This window comes from Simochromis diagramma, unplaced genomic scaffold, assembly GCF_900408965.1.
Source record: "Simochromis diagramma unplaced genomic scaffold, fSimDia1.1 OVJJ01000604.1, whole genome shotgun sequence".
NCBI classification, from domain to species: Eukaryota; Metazoa; Chordata; class Actinopteri; order Cichliformes; family Cichlidae; genus Simochromis; species Simochromis diagramma.
Genome location: NW_024387416.1, coordinates 1,256,191 through 1,280,030, shown reverse-complemented (window position 1 = coordinate 1,280,030; position 23,840 = coordinate 1,256,191). Strand labels below are relative to the sequence as shown.

Below are 23,840 nucleotides of genomic sequence, written 5' to 3'. Positions count from 1 at the left end.
GCTGTGCCTTGCAGCGTGACATTTAAATCTTTCAGGAAATTGGTAAAACAGCCAAGAGCGAGTGAAGCTTGTCTGGTTTTTTTGTTTTGTTTTTTCCATTCCCTATTTACCGCTCTCTCTTTCTCTCTGTCACCACTAAACCTTCCCAGATTGCGTGTGCTGTTTTCGCCGCCCTCCTCCACTTCTTCTTCCTGGCAGCGTTCACGTGGATGTTCCTAGAGGGCGTGCAGCTCTACATCATGCTGGTGGAGGTGTTTGAGAGCGAGCACTCACGGCGACGCTACTTCTATCTGGTGGGCTACGGGGTCCCGGCGCTAATTGTGGCCGTTTCAGCTGCGGTGGACTACCGCAGCTACGGCACCGACCGAGTGTGAGTACATGTGGAGCGAGCGTGTGAGCAAAACTGCCACATTTCTTCAGATGAATTGGATTTTCTTTCTTTACGAAATTCCCACAAAGATAATATTTTGACATCTTTTTAAGACCATAATGGAAAATACTCTTGCTTGGATTTAATCATTTATTGTATATGGGCAGCTTCTAAGAGAGGGCAATATTCTGCAGGTCTTTCTGGGGATAAAATCAATATAAATATAAAACCCATTACACATCCAGATCAGTGTATTTTGCAATTTTATTTAATGTTAAGCTTTAAAACTACTGCAGCTCTTAATACAAAGACTCATTTTTACACTAGAGGCATGACAGATGTGGGTGTTTTCCAAGTCGTAAAACCTCCGGGGCTGAAAAATGAAGCCAAAAAGTGTCGTTTCCAAAGTTACTCAACCCATAAAATCCAGAACTTGACATGGGAAACACTTGATTTTACATCGTAGACAAAATGGGTTTGAGCTCTATATCTAATTTCCTCCATAATATGACGGCTGTATATCATGTGCAGTGAGTATTTCCATCTATCCTCCTCTTGTTTCTCCCGCGTATCCAAGCCAATCCAGTGGAGCCTATCCCAGCTGTCATAGGGCGAGAGGCGGGGATTGCCCCGGACCGGTTGCCACTCTGTCGCAGGGCTAACACACAGAGGCAGACAACTCAAAATCAAACCTATATGAACCTATTAACCAACCCCCACTAACTGCATGTATTTGGACTTGTCTGCCCCTCCACCACATTCTTGAAGTTCGCTGTTTGACCTCTCAGGTCATCAGTGGTCCTGTTCTTTAAAACAAGCCTCTGACCTGAGATCAATTACACCTCTGCCAACATTCAAATACAGACGACCTTGTTCACACAGGCCTGCACTCAGTAGCTCTCATGCAGTAGTTTTTATGTTTATCTTCTGTGTTAAGCTTTTGCATAGTTTACATTATATGAGTTTACATATAATTTAATGCCCTATATAAACAAAATTGCCATTGTGAGAGGAGGCAGGGGCACCCAGAGAAACCCCGCACAGACACAAGGAGATATGGTCATCTTATATAATTCAACTAGACCCTGTTGGTCTGGTGTTGTTGGTTTTTTAAGCCTTTTAGATGTAGCCTGCTGGACGGTTAAATCTACTAACAGCCCATCCAAAAGTGAGTGAAATGTTATTTTAAGTCTTTGACTTGCACTGATTAACAGGTATGGCTTGCTAACCAAGCTTGGCAGCCTTTGCTGCTAACTCCATCCTCTCTTCCAAATATGTGGCTCCAAAAGAGGAAAAAGAACTAGATGAAGCTGGCCAAAATGCTTATATCAGGGCCTCTGATCTTCTTGATGGCTTTTCCATCAAGAAGCCTCTATCAAAAGCCAATTTTCTATACCAGGGATCAAAGCCTTGGGATATTTTTTATTTCTTTTTATCTATGCATCATTTTTTTTTCAGTTCCTTTTGTGAATTATTGTATCTGTTGTGACTCCCCCAACGTTTTCTAGGTGAAAACCCACAATATAGAACATTTCCACATGTTCATGCTGCATGTTGGATCCAATACCGCGCTAACGCTAACCTGAAGAAACGATGAAAGCGCTATATGAGGAGACTGACTGCGATGAAAAACACTGCCAGCACCTTGTATGTGTTTGCGCTGGTTTGAAGAGCTTTAATAATCTCACAGATGACACTCCAATAGCTATCACTCATCCTTCAGCTGTTACTTAAGCTGAGTGCGTTTCCCCTTTTTTTTTGCTGAATGGACATTGTTTTGACAGTGAAAAAATGCTAACTCTGGGAAAGTTCAGCCGAGCAAACGGCGAGCTGTTGTAGTTGGCGTCTTAAGCGAAATTACCAAAGAGGACGAGAAAGGTTCAGCGGGGAGGCGAGAGGGAGTGTGAACATGGAGACTGGCAGAGAGAGAGGAGATTAACAAAATGATGAGGAGTGACGGAGACTCCCGTTTTGTGTTTTCCTTCACGAGCTGCAGAAGATATGGTTCCCTGGCTCTTCTCTCTGAAATGCAGCACGGTCTATAAAGCGGTGCCAAGCGGAGGATCACTCTCCATTCCTCTCAGTTAATCTCAAACCGATCTGAAAATAATGAAGACCAGCATCAGCAGTTTGCTTCTCTGATGTTTATCATAAACGGCTCGCACACATAGGCTTCCACACATAAGCAACTGGTAGACGGCGCATTTGTAGATTGGCGGAGCAATAGTTCTTAGTGATGGATGAGGCGATAGCTGCCACCGCCTGAGCCTTGGCATCATGTGAATAATTAAAGCCTGCCACCGGTGGAACAATTATATGCAGCCATTGAAGGATGAGGGGAAGGGACGAGGCGCGACACGTGGCGAAGATCAGGAGGTGGGGGACGGCGCGTGGTCCTGCTGCAAATTGATTTTTGGTACCGCGGTGGCGTTATCGTGGGTGGTGTCGTTTGAGTCGAGATATCCAACAAGTTGCGGTGAACCAGGCGCCGCAGATGAATGAAGCGATCTCGAGCGATTCATATTAACTCAACACATGCAAAAAAAAAAAAAAGCGCTACAGCAGCCTGAAGGTCAAGCTAGCTTTTGAATTCTAGCTGTCCAAGATTGAAAAGGAAAAGCTGATCTGAGTAGGGTTTCCATCCAGCTTCTTGAGCAATTACTCTCCAAATGTGCCCTTGAGCAAGACGTTAACCCTCGTCTCGTCCAGGGAGGCTGCTTTAATGGTCAGCAAATAAGGACACGAGTCTGTGTGATTTCTCCAGTTTAATGAAAGTAATACATCACACCACCTCGAAATTTAAGGGGTAGACTCAGTGCTTAGCTAAAGTAATTCAGTAATCTACATACAGTAGTTGGTTAATCGTTTTCATCCCATTGAACGTGCAGAAAAAAGGTTAAGCATCGTGAGCGGGGCCTTGTGGAGTCTTCAACTGTTTAATCTGGCCTCAAATATGGCCCAATCCAGTGCCTTTATTATTAATTATTTCAGCTTATTTTTTTGTTGTTGTGTTGTTAACAATGTCAGGGTGCCAGTGAAAAAGGTACATGAGGCTAGCTTACCTAGAACTGGATGTGGAAGGGTTTGCTTAGACTTTGTTATATGTACTTAACATGGATCATACGAGGAGCTCCGTGGTGTAGTAAATGATACGTTTGTCTTGCATGCAAAAGATCAGCGATTTAAATCTGAAAATCAGAGAGTCGCAACTCCCACTCCCATCCCAAGGCTAGATAATTGGGAGGGTTGCATCAGGAAGGGTATCCGTTGTATAACGTGTGGCAAACATGCAAATCCATCTGCAGCCAAAGGCATCTTACATAACATCGACGGCACAAAGTAAACTCCCCTACATGTGTTTCTGTATTTTTTTTCACAAAGAAAATTGCACGTCTTCATGAGGTACCTTTTTTTTTTTTTTTTTTTTAAATAAATAGAAAAGTTAGTTTCTTGATAGCTCGATACTGCTGGCCTAAATTTGTGGCATCAAATTGAAAATAAGCTTAACACTAAACAACTGGTAGCAAACGGTGCTCCTTAATATCAAATTAAAACAAATATCTGAAACCCAAATATCTGTTGAGATGATCCAAAGCACATAACACTGTCTGATTCAGAGCAGCTTTGCTTTTATATGTATTATTTGAAATAGTTTAACACAGGGGGCCTTGAGGGCCGGTGTCCTGCAGGCTTTAGATCTCACCCTGGGTCAACACACTAGTTCATTATCAGGCTTCTGGAGAACTTCAAGACATGTTGAGGAGGTCATTTAGCCATTTAAATCAGCTGTGTTGGATCAAGGACACATCTAAAACCTGCAGGACACCGGCCCTCGAGGCCTGGAGTTTGACACCCCTGGTTTAATGGTTTCATTATCAAATCTTAAAATATATAAAGAGCTCCTTTAGTATTTAGCGTAACGTGTCCACAACGTAGGCAACGTAAGTGTTGATTTTATCTGTTTTTGTGGTTCTTCTATGCATCAAATTGCATATAAAAACGACATAACTGCACTGTTAGGATTCAGCTCAGCTGCTTATTTTAGTTAAGCTTATTTTAAGTAGGTCATGTGATTTGGACGCGGTGGGAGGTCTGTTGACTCCAGAAAGTTACAGATCACTCTTTGAGGCAAAAAATGCTGCAGAACTTCAGACTGAAGAGATGATTTGACTCATCTTCTTAGCCTACGTATCTCACATGCCTTTTCTCACCTGTTTGGTCATTGGCTTACTGTCCCTGCTGCAGGGAATAAGAGTAAGGCTCCTTGACTCTAAGGACGGCGTGGCAACAGAACAGGCTGTTGGCATGAACATGGGTTATTTTTTAAATGGCGCACCGGCACTTTTTTGTGTTTGTTTGTTATTGCTCACTTACTGTAGGAGTAGTGCAAAAACTAGCACACCAGGAGGGGAAGATAAAACTGCTCCGAAAGCCTAGCACGAGCATGACATAAGTGGAGAAGGATAGGTAAGAGGAGGAAAGGGAAGGAAAAAACAAAAACAAAATGACAGCCTGCAGCTCCTGCCGCCTACCGAGTCTTTAAATCGTTCTATGATCTGAAGAAGAAGGCGAAAGGAACAATGGAAGCTTCAGTTTAATTTATAACAGAGTCATTCAGAGCGTGCGCTTTGATGAGCTGCCAGAGTTCTCCGTGTGTTGTTGGGCTTTTGTTTGCTCGCCGCTTTATCTGTCCATATGTGTTTTTCTGTGATGCCTCGTCGCATCCATTGATACGAGCGAAGGGGAGACATATCAAGTCCCAGTAATAGCAAAGGAGCAGTCGATTTTTGTCCTGTCACTTGTTATACAGTATTTTCTCTTGTTTCAAAGTATTGTCTGCGGATATATTTATTTAATTTTTTTCAGACAGGAAGAAAAAAGAAATGCGCACAAAGTGGCAGCTAAATCTGTGGGCACTGCTGTAAATACTGTAGATGCTCGATTTTGGGGGGGGTTTTTGGATGAAAAAATAAAAACGGACTTTGACATCGCCTTCGCTCCATATAAGAAAACAAAAAAACATTTTTTTTTAAATGTATTTTTCACCTCAACCTTCAATGGATTTGAAACGAATTCTCCGCCGCTTCCATTTTCCCCTCCCCGTCAGTGCGAATGACAACAGTGCTGTATGGACTGTAATTTTGCAGTGGCCAAAAATGGAGCCGTCTATCTGCTGCTGCGGCGGAGATTAAAAGATTAATAATTCAACCACAGGTCATGAATCATGTTTTTTTTTTTTTTCCCTGTATCTTTTCTTTTGCCATTTTTAAGGAGCGCTGTCACCTTCTGCTCCTGCTCCGTGTTCGGTTTTCTTCAGCCGAGAGGACAATTGACTTCCCGCAATGTTTTGATGTGAAGCGTGGGGTCGGGAAAGAGCTTTATCTCATTATTGACATAATTATAACAGTCCCGCACGGAGTCGCCGCGGTTTAACACGAACATGTAAGGCACTTTGTTGAGAGCTTCAGGACCGTTCGTGCGGCCGTGTCTGTCGGGGTCAAGGTCAATCCAATTCCTTTGGAGTGATACAGTTAGGATTCAATTGAGAACTAATTAAATCTCCATATATTATCATCCTTAATGGCGATTTAATCAGAGTGGAACAAGAAAAGAACTAAACTCTGGTAGTTTCCAACCTTCCTTCGCGGGTTTATCCATAACGTGTTCGTGACTTTTCTCACTTTGAATTGTGCACATGTTTTGGCAATGAAAGGACGTCGTTATGGCTGTCACTGGCTCTGAAAGCTCCCCTTTCCTCCGAATTCCAGTGCTCGTAATTCTTTAGGCCACTTGCGGCAATCTGTGATTTGAAGTACCCATTCCTCTGTGTCACTCTCAGACTCCCACTTGATGTATATCCTCTGCGCAGGAGCATAGGGCTATAACCTCAAATCCCCCCCAACCGCCCACTCAACTCATATTCACCCGTCCTCTCTCTTACTTCAAATCCCCCTCACCGCTCACCTTATTTCTGTCTCTTTCAGTTGCTGGCTTCGCCTGGACACCTACTTCATTTGGAGTTTCATAGGACCAGCAACCTTGATAATTATGGTAAGCGTCACGAACCCTCCTTACCTCTCCCCCCTCTGCTCATTAACCCTACTTAGCCTGCGGGTCGTCGCTTAAATGGTCCACAGAGATCCCTTTTTAATTTTTTTTTTCCTAGCTCCCATCGCCCTCTTCTCTCTGCCCGGTTGAGCATACATGCCACCGCCGGGCACGGAGCCGTCCAGAAAAACGAATGAGGGGTGTAGAGAATATATTGGAGTTTGTCACCCTGCCGCAGTCGCCGGCTGAGACGATTTTGGGGGGTAGTGGGGGGAGTGAGATACAGAGCGATAGAGGGAGAGGGACAAAGAGAGCGAACTCTGCTCAGTATGCAGCGCTGGAGTAATCCGCACTGCGATTATGATTGATTTTGTTCCCGTTCCAAGTCCTACTCCACTACCTTTTTTTTTCCCCAACCATCTCTTCCTCGCAGGCACACACTCAGCCCCGGACATAGATGCGTACAGTATGTGGTATGCAAGCACACACACACGCTTTTTGTGCCTTTCCCAACTAGGACAGGGCCTCATTTTCTCCCAATAAAACAGCTCATTTATTGATCCAAATCTGATGTAAGACCCGCATTCATCTCAGTATTTACACTAATGCCGAGCACTAAAATACTGCTTTGTCACCAGGAGATGCGCTCCTAATTTTCCAAAAACACCAGTCAGCCATGACGCTAAATATCCGGCATTGGCACAAAACTTATAGATATCTTTAACAACAAAGAAAAAAAAAGAAGTCACAATATGCTTGTCCAATAGGATTATTTCCCGAGAAACGCATCTCTCGCTGCCCAGCCGCGATCTGGCTGTCAAATCCAAACATGCATAATTCACTTTCACGCTCCAGTTTGGCGTAATCATTCACAATGCATCTCTGTGTGCCTCATGACTCACTCCTTTCTCTCTCCGATTTACAAACAAGAATATCCATCTCGTTGGAGAGAAGGCCTCGGCTCGCTTCCAGTTCTGCCCCTGAAAATTTGGCGAGTGTTTGGACAAAGGTGCAATTTTTAATTCTCCTCGTCTTACGTCAGCTTGAACGCTACCTGCAAATCGCCAATGAAATCCACCTAATTGCTGTAATTTGGAGGGAGCCATTCTGAGCAAACCCACATGACCAGAACTGACTCATTTTCTTATTATTGTTCTGACTCAACAGAGAAAATGCGAATAAAGAGACAGACCAGAGTCGATCTGCTTAATGTGGGTTATTTTTTTTTTAAATCGAGCAGTCGGATATAAGACCGCCAATTAATTTCCCTCTGTAATTACAGCGTGTTTGACAAACACGGGAGCAAAAGTTCAACTCGCTGAGATGTGCTTGACTTTCTTTTTAAGTTTTATTTACTTGTCTGCTTTTTGAACAGAAACAGGAAAAACAGGAAGTAAGAATAACCATTGAAGTCTGCCGCAGCTTGCGATGCCATAAAGGCTCAAAGTTTTCTCGTTTGCACAAATTTCATTTATTTATTTTTCCGAATGCAAAGAGGAAAGGACGGTAATTCCCCATGGCTGCCTGTAAGTGTGAATATGATGAGACAAGTGTGAATAAGTCAGATGAAAGGCTCCGCCGTGCAACTGTGCAGCTGCCTCTTCTCACCGGTCCCTGTTTAGTCCGATAGAGGTTTCATAGGATTTTGCGCTCTGTTTGGCAAAGTGGGAAACCGAGTCTGGCCGCACTGTTCCAGCTTTGTGCTACAAAGTGCCCTGATTTAAAATGAATGGACCAGTAACAGGAAACACACAGGCTTTGTTCCCATTCTTCTCTGCCTCTCTCGCTTTCCCTTCTCCTTGCCCCCGTAAAAATCCGTCTGTTTCTCTCTTCCAGCTCAACGTGATCTTTCTGGGCATCGCTCTCTACAAGATGTTCCATCACACAGCCATCTTGAAACCAGACTCTGGTTGCCTGGACAACATCAAGTAAGAGCACTCAGATCACCCAGATATCCATTAGAGTCTCCCAGAAATAGCACTGCTTGTTTTTTTTTACGGGAGGGAAAGAATGTTTCCATGCGAGCGTGCTCAGCTCACTTCCGACCAAACGTGCTTTTTCACTGACGGCTCGATTGTGTCTCGTATGAGTCGTCTCGAGTTGACTTTTTCCACCCGTTTCCTTCGGTTTAATGAACGCCTGGTTAAAGAGCAACTTTTGTGTGGTGCTTTGTATTCAAGGCTCTGTTTCCGAGCAGTTCCCTTTGCCTTGCCTCCACCTTTTGATATTTCAAAACCTCATTAAAAGCACTTAAGGTTGCGAACACCCAACCCAAGGGTGCGGAAATCTGAGCTTACAAGGTAAGCACCTCCCATTACATTGAAAGGTTGTGTCAGATGGGGTTAAAATCAAACAGGTATTCTGCTGCGTCTCCATCATTATCTGAAGAAAACTGTTGTCTGCGCAGGAAAAGGCCAGGAGACAATCTGACAGGCCCGACCCGGTGTTATCTTGGTGTCAACACGCCGTAGATGAATATTCATTTAGTGTGTGCGTTATGTGTGTTTCAGTCTGTTTATCCTCTTATGCCTGGCTGCTTTCAGATAATGTAAAAGCTTCTGGGACAATTATGACTATAACAAAGGTGAAGATTTTCTTTGCTGGTAAAACACTTAGTCTGCAGGTGAGATGAATGACGGTGTTGCAAAGGCAACTAGGGCCAAGGTGGAAAAATATTTCTATTCAAATATGATATAAAATGTCTTTAATGCAGGACAAATTCACTGTATCTGTTACTTTCAGTAGTCGTGCATACGGACATAATCACAAGTGATCTAATCATTACATTAGCTAAATGCAACCTCAGATAAGATATAAAATATGATGCATGATCTGATATCTCTGCGTTGGTGTTGTTCCTGGATCATCAAAGCTGATGTTGGTCCAGGTTCAACATCGCAAGTGACCAGTCACGTTGTTGTGATGTTGTAGTTTTGCGACGTGGAAACACCAATACACAAAACCTTAACCCCAACCCATTAGCATAACCCTAAACATGATCACATCCGAACCCCTAACCTTGACCTTGACCCTAACCGGCCCATTTTTGGGATTTTTCATCCTGGGTGCATATCGGTCACATGCAATGCTGAACCTGGACTGACATTAATTGTTATGATTAATGCAAAACACCTACACACGCGTATCCGATGCACCAAAACATGACATATTATCATTTTTTATTTAATACCTGCAAACCTTGCATTCATGAATTGAATCACAGCTACAAAACAACAAAGTTCTTTCACAATGGTGTGAGAGGCTGATAACGTCACACAGGAAATGATTGCTTCAAGTTATTGCTGCTAAACTTAGCTCTATAAGATATTGAATCACGGGGTGTGTTTCGCTTTTCACACACTGCTTCTGCATTATGACTTAGTTTTTGCTACATAAATAATGTCACAGTGCAATATGTCATGTTGTTGTTTAGCCTGCACTTTCTTTTTACCATAGCTGTATATGCTGCAGTGAAATAATGAGATAGTCTTTTAAGGAGGAGTTCGAGTGCTTGGAAACGGTGAAATTGGTGCGATCAGGAGCAGACACACAGTACAAAAGAGCAAATAAACAAGTATCACGCCAAAAGCACAAACTTTTTTGTGTGATTTTTCTTGTTAGGACACGCCTGTATTTTTGAGAACACAGCCAATTTATTGATCCACCTGCAGTTATTCTCTTTTGAGACTGATGCTCATGCATGCAATTAAGCTAGTGCCAAGCTCAAAGCACTGCCTGATCTGTTCCAAGACAACAGTCGGCCGTAATAACAAACAGTTAACTACAACTGAGATTGCATACATAACACAGCTGTGTGTTTGGGATGTGTTTAATCATAATCAAAACATGTTTTTGCAAGGGAACACTTGTGACCAGGCTACAAGTTGGTATTACTGGTGCAGAGTTGGCAGTCTTATCAGATACGGTCCTGTATGCTGCACTGCCATGTAGCAGCTCCTGCCCCAACACATGCTCTATGATTATGCATAAGCACACAAGCAAAACAAAGCACAATACATTAAAAAACCTGCAACATGTCTAAAGCTTTATGCTAATGAATCATGTTGTATAATAACCTGAGGCTGCATTGGGTTATGACTTCTTTCTTGAGTAGACCTTACATGCCAAGTTGTCCTGTAAGGTGCATGCATAATTTGTGTTGAGAAAAAAAAAAGCCTGGTGAAAATTGAATAAAAGGATATTTTGCAATAGAGACGTAATAAATTATTAAGTTGCATTAAGCAATGAGCCAACAGGACGACTAAAAGTAAACTTGAAAAATATCACTGGCTCAAAACGTACCTAACATCAGACCTCCCCTCCTGTTCTCCCTTCGGGCTCCTCCATGGTTATCAAACTGCATGTTCACATGGCGCCAGAGGATAGATGAGGGCCTCTGCTGCTACTGCCTGAGATTACAACACTGTTAGTGTGTGTTTGTGTTGTACGCAGTAATTATGTTTGCCACAAAAGATGAACTCATAATTCATATATATGTATATATAAATAGTAAAAAGACACCCACCCCTGTTGAGACATGCTCTTGTGTCAATGTGCACTGGTTTCTCAAAAATAATAGGCCGTAGTTTGCTCTAGTGTTTACATGTTTTAGTCTCATTCATCATTAGGTGCATTATTTCATTACTTGATTGTAGAAGTTTCATGCGCACACAGAAAGTTTCTGTATTTGCACTGTAGGGTGACATAGCATTTTCGGTCATTGCTTTTGACGTAAGCTCCAGCTACCTGGTGTCAGGGCAGGCTCTTTGCACAGATGGTGTAAAGTTGTTTTGCTGCCTGTATGCTATGATGGATAAGGGTCTCTGCTCTGTTTTTGCTGTCTGCCTCGCTTTTTTTTTTTTAAGCCACTCTGGACACATTAGTCTGCTTTATGGCCGTGTTGTGGCGGTTTTTTCATGGCATCACATCACCGGTTGTCTCAGCACAGTGGCCCCTGTCTGCCCCGCTCCTCTCAACCAAGTGATACACACATTTAAAAAAAGAAAAAAGGAAAAGAAAAGAAAACAATCTTCAGCAGGCTCGATACGGCAGCCTTTGGTTCCGCCACGTCAGTCCCTAGTGTGCCAATGTGCTTTCATATCACAAATTCACTACAGGATTTCTCAGAGCTGTGGTTTTTATATGCTGCTTCTTAGCGGTGCCAAAAAATGTAACCTGGACAATAATAAGCTTTGACTAGTTTTGTGAACTCTGCGAAGCAAATTATTTGCCTAGATTTGAGGCTGTGTTTCCCGACTGTTACCCTACATCAGTTCCTCCTACGTTTAACCTCAACAGTCTTATTCTGGTGTTTTGCATTAAAAGGCAATGTCAAACATGAGCTGCTACATGCTATGAGGACTTATTGAAGTTGCTATTTTCAGTGGTTTAGCTAACATATCTGCTAAGGTTAACAAGCTACCCTACTTAGTTATGCTAAGCTATCAGTACTAAGCTTGGTTAAGAGTGAAGAGTAAAGCCCCATCCAAGTTGGAAGTGATCTGCTTGTAGCACATTGCTTTCTAGCTGACAGTTGTTTGTTAATGGACATCCCAGTCAACTAGCTTACGCTACAGAAGCGGCGTCTACACTTGTCTACAATACAAACTACAGGCAACCACGGATATCTGCTAGCGGCTAAAGCAATCACAAAGAGGTTTTCAGTGCAGCACCATTTTACCAGTTTCGCCTAGCAATAGCAGGCACCGTCTTGCAACCTCTCACCAACTAATGAATTTGTGTTTACCACCCTTAATGGATTCTTCCTTCAATTACTCATCTCAAAACTGGGAAAAGTTAACTATGGACCCACTCACTTTGCATTACTGTTATTTTGCAAGTCACTGAATATCACTGACATCCTAGATTCCTCGTAAGGACAAATAAAACTATCCATTAATCCATTAGTCTCAAATAATTGTGCTGTTATAGCATAACTGGATTTCTAACACATTCAGTAGCACTGACTCTATGTACGTATAATTCCTCGTGCATTCGCACAGTATTGTTGTTAGGTTTGATATATCATTTGCACAGTGTTGTTAGAGTTAGGGGAATTATTTCCAATGAGCGGTGTCACAGGGTAAGTTTAATAGTGCATCTAGTAATGCAAAATTAAGTTGCTGGTGCAGACTAATGCATGTTCACCTAACTAAGCCTAACCTTGTTCGTTTCTCTTTATTCTGCAATCCTTTGTCAAAGCTATAACGAGGTTTCTATACTTAATCCAAACTTGACACCTCCTGCAGCGGCTTCATGGTGAAAGCCAATCAGTGCCACCTCATTTCTCCAAGTGTTTCAGGATTTTCTTGTTATTTGTGTTGGCAGCTCACTTTTAAACGTTGTAACATATGGCCTCTTTCTGTGTCCTCCCAATCTTATGAAGAGTGTTGGGAGTAGGCTCACAGTATGTGTTCTGCTCACAGGCAGATCTGCTTCGAGAAACCGACATGCTTAAACAATAGATTCTGCACATTTACTGCACGTTCACACCAAGACATATGCGTAGTATATGTAAGGAGAGGCACACGGCCAATCTCGAACATCTACTATGAAGCACAAATGTGCCATGTTTCAGATATTTGGAGAACTACAAGCAGGACACCTGCTGCCCACACAGACCCTGTGCCTAGCCTGCTCAGCCTGGAAATGGATTGCTGATTACCAGAAAGTACATCGCTGACTATAACACTGATCGAAAATGCTTTAAAAAGTAAATACAACAAATGATTCAATGTGATTTAGTTCATCTTAAAGTTTGCAGTAGGTAACTACTTACTACTCAGTAAGACGCCAGCATATTATGTGACCACTTATGTACATCGGCCATTTTTCCAAAGGCCAGATACATTGTGTAGTTCTGCAGGAAAAATATTGATTGCTGTGGTCCTAAGTGTCACGTGATTTATAACACTGCGCTCTCCTAAATGTAGCAACCCACTGACCTCCTCAACCCAAGTCTTACCGACTCGAAAACACTCTGCAGTGTTTGGCCGTTTGTAAAAAAAAAAAAAAGAAAAAAAGAAAAAGGGATGGATCTGTACAGCTTTTTGTCAGCCGTCATTCATCTGATGAGGTTTTTACACCAACATCCATTAGGAAACGCTATGAACACACACAGAAAACTGGAATTAGGTGTAGGCTACTGTGGGCTTTTATATACATATATATATATATCCAATGCTTTTTTACCCTTAATGATCTATCAAGGTGAGCTGGTTTTAATGATCATGATAGCATTGGTTAATTAAGTCAATTTAGCCTAGCTTAATGAGCTATGCCTTCTTTAGTTTCATCTTCCTGCTATTTGGTTCCTCTTTATGGCTTGATGTCATGTTTTTTGTTCAGATTTCATCATACTGCCTTGTTTTAATATGAGTGTTTCATCTCTGTTTCACCGAGTATCTCTTTCTCCCTCTTTGCTTTTCTTTTTTTTGATTAGCACTCACATCCTGCCTTTTTATCTTATGCCGTGTTTATCTTTAACATCTTTCTGTTTCTCATCTTCTATTTTTTTCCTCCCTCCTCTTCATTTTAGCTACCGTTATTATGATGGATGTGTTATTGTAGAATGGCACTGGTAAGATGCAACATTTCTCAGAAGAGGAGTAGAATAGAATTGATATCGTGTTTGATGTGGTTTTTTCCCCCCTCCTCACCCCGTAATGGAGACAGTGGCTGCCGCTGCCCCGTGATTCATGGATTGCAGCGTGACTTTTGCACCGATGTAACTTTGAATACCAAACTTACTCTTGAATTGAGCTTGCTTAGAAGATGATGGACTGAACATTTTTAGCTTAGCATAGAGTCCTCCCAATTCAGATAAGGAGCTTCAAATGAAATATGCTAATGCTGTGATGTAAAAGATAAAAAAAAAAATGTCTGTGCCGTCATCAAAAACTTTGCGCTATTGATGTCTTAAACATTTTTGGGGTGATTTGCATTTAGAGCATACCTTTGGTTAAATAATTAACACCCCTGTTGGCCTGATCACGGCACTTCTTTTTTCCTCTCCCAGAAAGAGCCTATGAAATGACTTTATGTAGATTTAAAACAAATTGAATTGACCAATTGCAATCTCATACATAAATGATCTGTGACATTGCAATGAATGGCACCTCTGCAAATTAAGTCATTTGGAGGGAAATAGGTAATTTGATGTCACAGACTGAAATAGTTCTCTGCTTAAAATTGCCCCCCTTTGGCAACAATTAGTACGATAAAACCTTTTTTTGGAGGGAAAGTGCTGAAAGCTGTCTACTACAGCACTCAGTATATGTATTATATATTCATACGGGCTTTTGTACGGGCTTTGTGACGAGCACAATTGAGCTAAAGTGCATAAGTTGCTAAAATGCTAAATTTGACACCCTAAAATGTATTTAAAACATTTAATTACAATTATTTCTTTACAACATAATTAGCTTTGTCAAATATACTTTACATAAACTATTTTGAAGTTAATGATGCTGAGAATATGAGCAGATCAGTAAGTGATATTGTATTAGTAGCTTTCAGGCTACAGTTCTGAATGGGGGCTAAAAAAGCTGAGATGCACCCGCTTCATTTGTAAGTGAACTGTTATGCTTTTCAGTGACTGTAATGCAGTCTCAGAAGTTTTGCCTCGAGGCTCCTACTATGCAGCCCTCAAAATCATCCTCATATTTTTATCTGATAACTCCAGAAGAAGATAAGCCGTGCCGTGCTGATATGAGTCGTACCCTCTTCATATCCTGTCCTCTCAACGCATTTCTTATGACCTCTTTTGTCTCTATCATCCGCTATCCCTCCAACAAAACTCCCACTAGTTAGAGGACAACATTTTGTTCTTTTTTTGTGTGTGTCCATTGCCTGTGTTTCTGTGTCCAATCTGGGGGCAATCGCCTTGATAAAGTACCTTTCCCACCAGGTCATTAAGACAGCCCTGGGAAAATTATGTTTAATGGTTGCTCTGGTGAATTCATAAATCATTTATTTCGCTGCGCACCTGGCCCATTTATAACCGCTTAAATGTGAAGGTCTGCCAGCATTTATGAAGGGAACTAGATACCTATGCAAAAGAGATAAATATTGTTAACATCTGTAAATCACTAACAAATCCGCTTCCAAAATGTGGAAATGTGGAAATGTATTGGATTAATGCAGGCTAGCATCAATCCCATACAGGCAAGCAAGCCATCGTCCTTCTCGTTGTGTTGTTTCCATCTTCATTTCTAAATTTTCACACTGGATTTATTGCCACATCTTTGTTTATTTATTTTACCTCTGCATTGCTTTAATATGTGATTTGATTCATTTCTGTCTGTTCTCTAATTTATTTTGTTCTCATTATATGGCTCAGCTATCAGGATTATGAACCTAAGATGAAGTAAGACAAAATTGGAATGGCCCTTTTTTTCTCATAATGCCATCTTTCATTTACTCCACCATGAACAAATCAGCACCCAAATCCATCTGGCTGCCTCCCTGAATCATTAACATGATTTATAGTAGAGCACTCAGTCACATTGAAGGCCACATTAGTGTGCACAAAGTACTCTGATCTTAGATATACATAACCTACAGATGAGACAAGCAAGATTAGTTTTAAATGGCACCTGTATTGTTACAGCGCACTGTATAGAAATGTTAGGACTGTAGTGTAAATACCATACACCCATCTTCCCTTTATCCAGAACAAAAAGGAAGAATCTGGGCACAAATCAAAGTTTGAATTGAAGGGCTGGGCGTCCAACCCAAGGTGCTCATTGAGGACATTTAAAAAGATTATTACAGGAAGAAAAAGCAACACATAGGAATTAATGACAAATTACATGCGTTTAGAGGCAATGTGGAACAACAATGAATAAAATAGCTAGCTAAAGGCTAAACCTGAAAACTAGCTAAAAGTGGCTAAAAAAGTGAGTGATAAACAAAAGTAACTATTAAGCAGCTGAAAAACTAAAAGTGAAAGATGGAATTCTACTATAAGATTTTTGTATAAAACAATTTAATGATAACTAAAAGTAACCATCAAAATTAATGGCTAATGGCTAGTTAGCTAAGAATAGTGATTGTATGGAAGAACTAATTTTCTGAAAGTAACTGATAGGTAGCTAAAAGTAATCAATAAAAAGTTGAAATATAAAGCTTAAGTAATGGCAAAAGCTGAATAAAAGGTTGAAGCAGTTTGATAATAGTGAATATATGTTTAAAATGAATTGCTAAAAATAACTAAAGCTTAGCTTCATAAGCTAGCTAAATTAAAACAGATAAAATAGCTACATGCACTCAATGGCTAAAACAAATGGAAAGCTCAAGATGACATAAGCACAAGGATGATCAGCAGAGATTATCAGTTCACTCTTATAAAATTTCTTGAACCAAAATGATATAATTTCTCAAAACCAGGTCAAATGAGCACATTAGCAACAAGAAAACAGACTTGGAGACTGGAATTACAGTTTGCACAAACCGCAGCTCAGAAAATATGAAAGTCTTATTTATGTATACAATCAATAATATTCTTAATAATTGCTAAAGACAAAGAAATATCACATCAACATGAATTTAAATGTTGCTGTTAAGAAAAAGCTCATCACATTAGCTCATCACATTAAAAGCATAAAACCAATAACACTCCCAAGAAATGTAACTATAACAGCCCAGGTATGATGAATCCTGATAAAACCAAAAATTAATGTGCACAAGAGTTGGTTTAGTCAGTCTGGTGCTGTATGTGCAGTCTTTAGTAGCCACAACATGATGTTTCTGGTGTGCATAATTAACCTCCTAGGACCTGGCGTCCACATATGTGGACATCACATTTTGGGTTATTTAGACCAAAATACTCAATTCTGCTCTACAAGGGCCTGATATCCACTTACGAGGACATTATACTGCTACTGTTCTATCAAAATTTTAAACTAATATCCTCATATGTTGCTCTTATTTTTCATAAAAACAAAAATAATGTAAAAAAAAAATCTGGTAATTCTTTGCTTTTACATTCATCGGGCCCCAATCAGCCCAAATATCAAAGAGAAATTAAAAATGCATGCCGTGGAAGAGTTTGGGTCTTAGGAGGTTAAGCTTTGACAAAGCGCACTACATAGATACTGTACATGTAAGGGTAGACGGCACATTCTGACAAGAATCGTGTATTAATGTGATTAAACACTTATCTAGATCTTGCCAGAGGGGTCACCAGAATACAAAAGGGTGCAGGTGAAGGGGAAAAAAAAACTGCCACTTCTCTGCGCAGTGCACCAGCACAAAGATAGAGCCCTTACTCTTAATAGACTTTGTAATCTCAAGGGCATTTGTTTCAGATAAACCTTCTGCTTCAGTAAGATTTTACAAGACACTCAGCTCAGGCACTAGAATCCAACATGTAATATACTAATGAATTTTCTTTTCCTGGAAACGAGGACTGTATTTACTGGTCGCCCACACATATAGACTGCACTTAATTTTTGTGGGAGAATCAAAGGCTTTTCTTTTTGTTTGAAAGAGTGCAAGTGTAAAAATAAAGAATAGAAAAAGACTAAAAGGGAAAAAAATCATTCTCATTTATCATCAGTTTCCTTTCCCTGTTCATTTCAAACTGTATTTATAATTGTGGATTAAGCAGGTTCTTCATTTCCAGACCTTACAGTTAAAGTTGTACCTTATTGCTTTAAGACCTAATATCTTTGGTGCAGTTTATGTTCCTTCTCCTGAAATGACAGCTTTTATTAATTATTCATCAAATGGCTATTTGCTTACATTTCAGATCTTGGGTGATCGGCGCCATCGCCTTGCTATGTCTGCTGGGCCTAACCTGGGCTTTCGGCCTCATGTACGTCAACGAGAGCACAGTGGTGATGGCCTACCTCTTCACTATCTTCAACTCCCTGCAGGGAATGTTCATCTTCATCTTCCACTGTGTGCTGCAGAAGAAGGTCGGCATTTGCGTTCTCTCCCGTATCCAGAAAATAGCACGGTGTCACATTAATTAACCGCATGCACATTGGAATTGATTTCCATAACGAGCATGCTGGAGTGTAGCAAGTTTGGAAAGCGGTGAGCTGCTAGTGCGAACCTGTCTGTGCTTTTGAATTTACAGGTGCGTAAGGAGTACGGGAAGTGCCTGCGTACTCACTGCTGCAGCGGCAAAAGCGTGGACAGCTCCATTGGCTCTGGCAAGGGCACCGCCTCGCGTGCTCCGGGACGTTATTCGACGGGATCGCAGGTTAAATAGCATTTTTCACTCCTGTAACTTACCACGTGATATGTTCTTTGGAAAAAAAGGTGAACAGCAAGATGATTTCTTTGTAGTGTATGTGCATGCTGCAGCTAGAGGCGGGAAATGATTTGATCCCGAGTGATACTCAGGATTACGTAAGATTTGAAGAAAGTAGGCAAGCAAAAGAGTAAGTCTGCAATTCGTTTTCACTGGGGCGGATTTAGGCTGCGCGTCGGTACAGTGACGTTGAGGAAAGTACTGGCTTCAGCTTTGTGGGGAATTTGTTCATGCTTACAAATTCAAATTTGACTGTCTATGCCAGGGTTTGTAAATTCGGTGCATAGATGGTAAGTCTCCTTGTAAAGTAAATTGTTAATGGATTCCACCCACGTTGACGTGAAGTATAGGATGAATTGGCGCGATACGCCGTAACTGAACATCGTATCCATATCCCAAAGAGTGCGTTTTCTTCCAGTGTTCAATTATAAATAGTCCTTAGAGTCAAGCGTGCAGTGGCAACCCACGGTACAAGCTGGATTCCGCACACAGATCAAAGCGTTTAATTATACACAGTGGTTTGACAAGATGGCTCTAACCTCATGCTCAGTCACTTTATATGAGCGAGACAGGAATGGAAACACTCAGAAAGATGTGGTTGTTTATTGCTAACTCCGAGGCTTCGGAATGAATGTGTAATCAGCAGAGCACATTCGAACCCGTCGGCTATGAATGGTTCAAGTTTTTGTCTGTCCAAAAAAAAGGAGAAGAAGAAGAAATGGCACTGTCATTTTCAACCCATCTGTGTCCCTTAGGTCTGGGGACAGAATCGTGTGCAATATGATAATGAGATCAGCTGTGTCAGTGTATGTTGCTGTTTGAATATGTGAGCGATGTGTCATCTCGGCTCGAAACAGACGCCAATTCATGATGTGAAAAATGCTTTAAGCTTTTATAAATAAAAACATGCCCTCGGTTTAAATGTCACACTGCGATGGGGAAGCTCAGCGAGAGATTAGGTGAGGTATAGTGACAGCTGCTCCAATTTTAGTTAAAGCCGGAGTAGGAAGAAATATAGAAAAGGTGGAAGAAAGCAATTTAGCATATGAAAAAAGACAGCCAGCGTGTAACTTTCTGGCTGTAACTTGGCGTGTAACTTGAGTAACTTTCCCTTTTATTTTAAGTCCTCCTACCTACATTTTGAGCATGTGGAGGTATATATGTTTAAATCTAAAAATGCTTCATGTGGGGTTTGAACCAGTTGCTCTATTGTGCTCTAGCTCCCATTACAGGAGGATAGTTTTCTCTTAGATAAGCGATCCCGAACATATTTTGAGCCACAGACCGGTTTAATGTCAGACAATATTTTCATGGATCAGCCTTTAAGGTGTAAATACAACAAAATAAAATGATACGACCAAGACAAAAACTGTGATATTTTGTAAATATGATAAGAAACGCGAATTCACTGTGTGATTCCGTAACTTTATTAGTAGCGTCCTCCTGAAATGCGCCAACGACACTGAGAGTAACATCCTCCTCTCTGCCCATTAATGCTCTCTGGTCGCTATGTTAACGCGTAAACATTTCTTTCAAAATAAGACACACAACTACAACGCGGGGAAAGACCCAGGAAAACCGAGTTAAAGATAAAAACCCTGAAAACCATAAATTTCACACCTGAGCCTCAACTCAGTACCGGTCCGGGGCCCGGGGGTTGGGGACCGCTGTCTTAGACCTTTGAATTGCATTATGCTAAAGGTTTATCATAGACTTTTTCAGGGATTTCAGGGATTTGAACCAGCCTTCCATTTATGGTTACACAATGAGTCTGTATTTAAAAATATTTTCCATCATTTATGAAAATCAAGAATTCACCATGGGTAAAATTAAAGGACTGAGTGAATAATCAAACCAAATTAAAACTTTAGCCAGATTGCATTTAGTACCCAAATTATTTTTAAGTGGACCATAATAAGCTCTGCTTTAACTGGAAACTGTTCCACACACAAGTCTTGTAGTAGTAGTAGTAAATCATCAAAATGAACAAGATTCATTTAATTAAAAATTTGCAGTCGGCCGCATCGATTAGTTAGATTTATAGGGTTAGGGCCCTGTAACTCACATCCAGTCACAGGTCCCCTAAGGGAAGTGCAGATGGAGGCTTGACTTGTTATTGGTGCACTGGTGAAGGGGTGAACCAGTGATGGGGTAAAGGCTGCAGTAAAAGCAGACAGATGAAAGGCGTAATGTTGTTAAACTCCATGAATGGATTACTGGGAGGATAATTTCCTCCTGAGAAGTCTGGCTAACTTGGAGTCTTGCTTAAAATGTATTATATACAGATGTGACAGATTAAAGGAAAAACCCATGACCCTTGAAATCCGTTGGTCTGATAAGTATGAAAACTATGTTAACTGAATTTTTAACCTTCGGTTAAAAAAATCTCAAACCAATCAATCCCGTGTCTGGGAATTTCAGGGTCATTTAGACCAGCTGTCCCCAACCCCCGGGCCTCGGACCGGTACCGGTCCGTGAGTCGTTTGGTACCGGGCCGCGAGAGTTGAGGCTCAGGTGTGAAATGTATAGTTTTCAGGGTTTTTATCGGTTTTCAGCGTTATTTTGTTATCGTTTTTATCGTTTACTCGGTTTTCCTTGGTCTTTTCAGGTGTGTTATGAATAAATCTTTTTTTCGGTACCAGTACTACTTTTATTTTGTTGTATTTATCCGCGACACCTTAAAGGCCGGTCCGTGAAAATATTGTCGGGCATAAACCGGTCCGTGGCGCAAAAAAGGTTGGAGACCGCTGATTTAGACCACTCTTTTCACCAGCAATGTTAAAGCAGAAGGGGGTTCATTCTCCCCAGGAGAGTTTCACACATGCACATAATCAATACCAAGGTGCATTGAAGCTGTTCTGGCCACATGTGGTGGAAAAACTCCTTAGTAAGGCTCCAATAACACAGGCCTAGAGACCGTTTGGCAACTTCAACATGCTCTTGTGCATTCTTTGGTAGCTACTAGATTGCCAGTGTCACCTATAATTTGCACAGACGACACGGGCAGAGTGGAAATTGCTCACCTTCAAAGTAAAGGCCGTGCCTCAGTGCTGCGACCAACACGGATCAGAAGGTGGACCTTTTATTTTAAAGGTTGCTCAGTGAGCGGTTGGCAAGTGTCTGCACACAAGTTGGCGATTTCCATAAAAGACGCCAACTACAGGTAACTGTAGCAATCTGCCAGAGCAATCGCAAGGAGGCTTTTTCGTGTAGCAACAAACATCTCTTTGTGGCCAATTTCACCTGCTGCAACCAGCTGCCAACTGATCGAGGATTACAAATTTTTTTTCATATGTTGCCACGGGTTACCAAACAGCCTTTATCCCTTTTTTCCCTACATTTGACAACCAAGCCTTGTTTCGGCCTGGTTAAGTATACCATCACAAATGTATATTTTTCACAACAACAATTTTTTTTATACTTTAATCAGAAAACTCTCAAATGTTCTGCACACAGGATAGAAAGGACTCTTTTCTATGGTTAGATGCACTCCCTTAGCTTGTGCAATAGCCCACGGGACTGTGATAATTAACCAGGATGAACTCTGTTGGATTGAGCCCTTTCCAACCCAAGATACAGACTCAAGAGAGCTTGACTGATGACTTTATTATTGATTTAACCTATCACAGTGCTAATGCTCATTTTTAATTGGAGGTTACTTATCCCTACAGCTGACATGTTTCAGGGTTAAATACTAGATTTGAAAGCCGATAGCATCTCTTTTTCTTCATATCTCAGCCGTTATTGAGCTGTGAAGAATATGAGTGCACGCTTGAGGAAATATGCTGAAAGCCTGAGACTTTTCACTCGCCCTCCATGTGCAGACTTCTATTTTTTTTTTCCCCAGAGTGAATATTTTTATAAGGTGAAATGTTATTTTTCTCCGCAGAGCCGCATCCGTCGAATGTGGAACGACACGGTCAGAAAACAGTCCGAGTCCTCTTTTATGACCGGGGACATCAACAGCTCTGCATCGCTCAACAGAGGTATTTGTTTCCGCAGCACATCTTTTCTTGAGTGATTCAATACACCAGCCTTCACCTCAGAATTTATGACTGTGACTGAGAAACTTTTTTATTTTTTTTTCTCTCTCTCTCACAAAAGCAACGCTATTTTTCTCAAATTGCGTTTGGACTTGCATTCCTCTTAATAATGACACAAGGGCTTTGCAGAATTAAAAGCCTCTTTAAAGCTTTCAGCTGCAAACCTCAATCCAGCTGTAAAAAGTCAAGGCAAATCACTCATTTCACAGCAATTTTCCTCACATACTGCGAAATAATTAAAAACGCCAAGTGAAATATGCATCTCCCCCACCCTACTTGGCTGTTAATTATTACCAAATACCACAGAAAGGTTTACAATGTAAGAAATCACGAAAATGAAAACTCCTGCCAATAGAGCTGCAAATTCTTACCTGTTCAAGTGACAGATTGAAAGGATAAATGCTTCACCGCTGCAGAAAATTGTTTATTATGTCTTATTTTGAAGTACAAACCAACCGTTTTCTATCGTTTTGTTAGGAAAAGTAACACTAAATAGATTAGGTGGTAGAGAGAATAGCAGGTTCTAGGTAAATCATGCATTTCATCACATTTAATTCATTTGATGAGTGTGCAATAAAGGATATATTGAACACCCCACCCATTCTGCCTGTAAAAGCCTTGAGTGAGAAACCAGGAAAAGTGCTTACTGAAAAACCTAAAAATCAATTGGCTGGGAGCTTCTCTCATATATATGTGAGTAAAGAGTTTCCATATAATTCATTGACAGACAGAGTAAACTTTGGAGTCTCTCAGGTTATCGGGAGCAAATGCTGCGCTCGCTGGCATCCCTCCCCGACATCTCTTGACGCGAGTGCCACACCGCTCACTCTCTAAATTCACTCTGGGCGTCTGCTCGCATAGACGCTAATGCACACTTACAATGATGGATTAATGTTCGACACGGGGAGGAAGTGTCATGATCTCAATAATTAGGTGCTCGGCTTAGCACCGTCAACAGACGCAGCTTTTATCAATAGTGGGGAGGCTGAAACGGGGCAGGACTGAAAGAAAAGCCTGCATGGATCTCCTGTAAATATATGTTAAAATAAAAAGAGGTAAAAATTATACGTTCATTTCAATCCCCCCGGCCTTCTCACAAGGCTCGATCTGATTGAGA

At 41.2% G+C, this 23,840-nt stretch overlaps 1 protein-coding gene across 21 annotated transcripts in view; it reads left to right on the top strand.

Annotated features, from left to right (window-relative positions):
* LOC120721804 (adhesion G protein-coupled receptor L3-like) overlaps positions 1-23,840 on the top strand; it is a 252,581-nt gene that overhangs the window by 218,127 nt on the left and 10,614 nt on the right. For all 21 annotated transcript variants that reach the window (XM_040012415.1, XM_040012413.1, XM_040012412.1 and 18 more), the window contains 6 exons: positions 150-370; positions 6,355-6,421; positions 8,255-8,346; positions 18,171-18,339; positions 18,504-18,629; positions 22,570-22,666. In XM_040012415.1, coding sequence (XP_039868349.1) covers positions 150-370; positions 6,355-6,421; positions 8,255-8,346; positions 18,171-18,339; positions 18,504-18,629; positions 22,570-22,666 — 772 coding nt within the window. The remainder of the gene's footprint in view (positions 1-149; positions 371-6,354; positions 6,422-8,254; positions 8,347-18,170; positions 18,340-18,503; positions 18,630-22,569; positions 22,667-23,840) is intronic.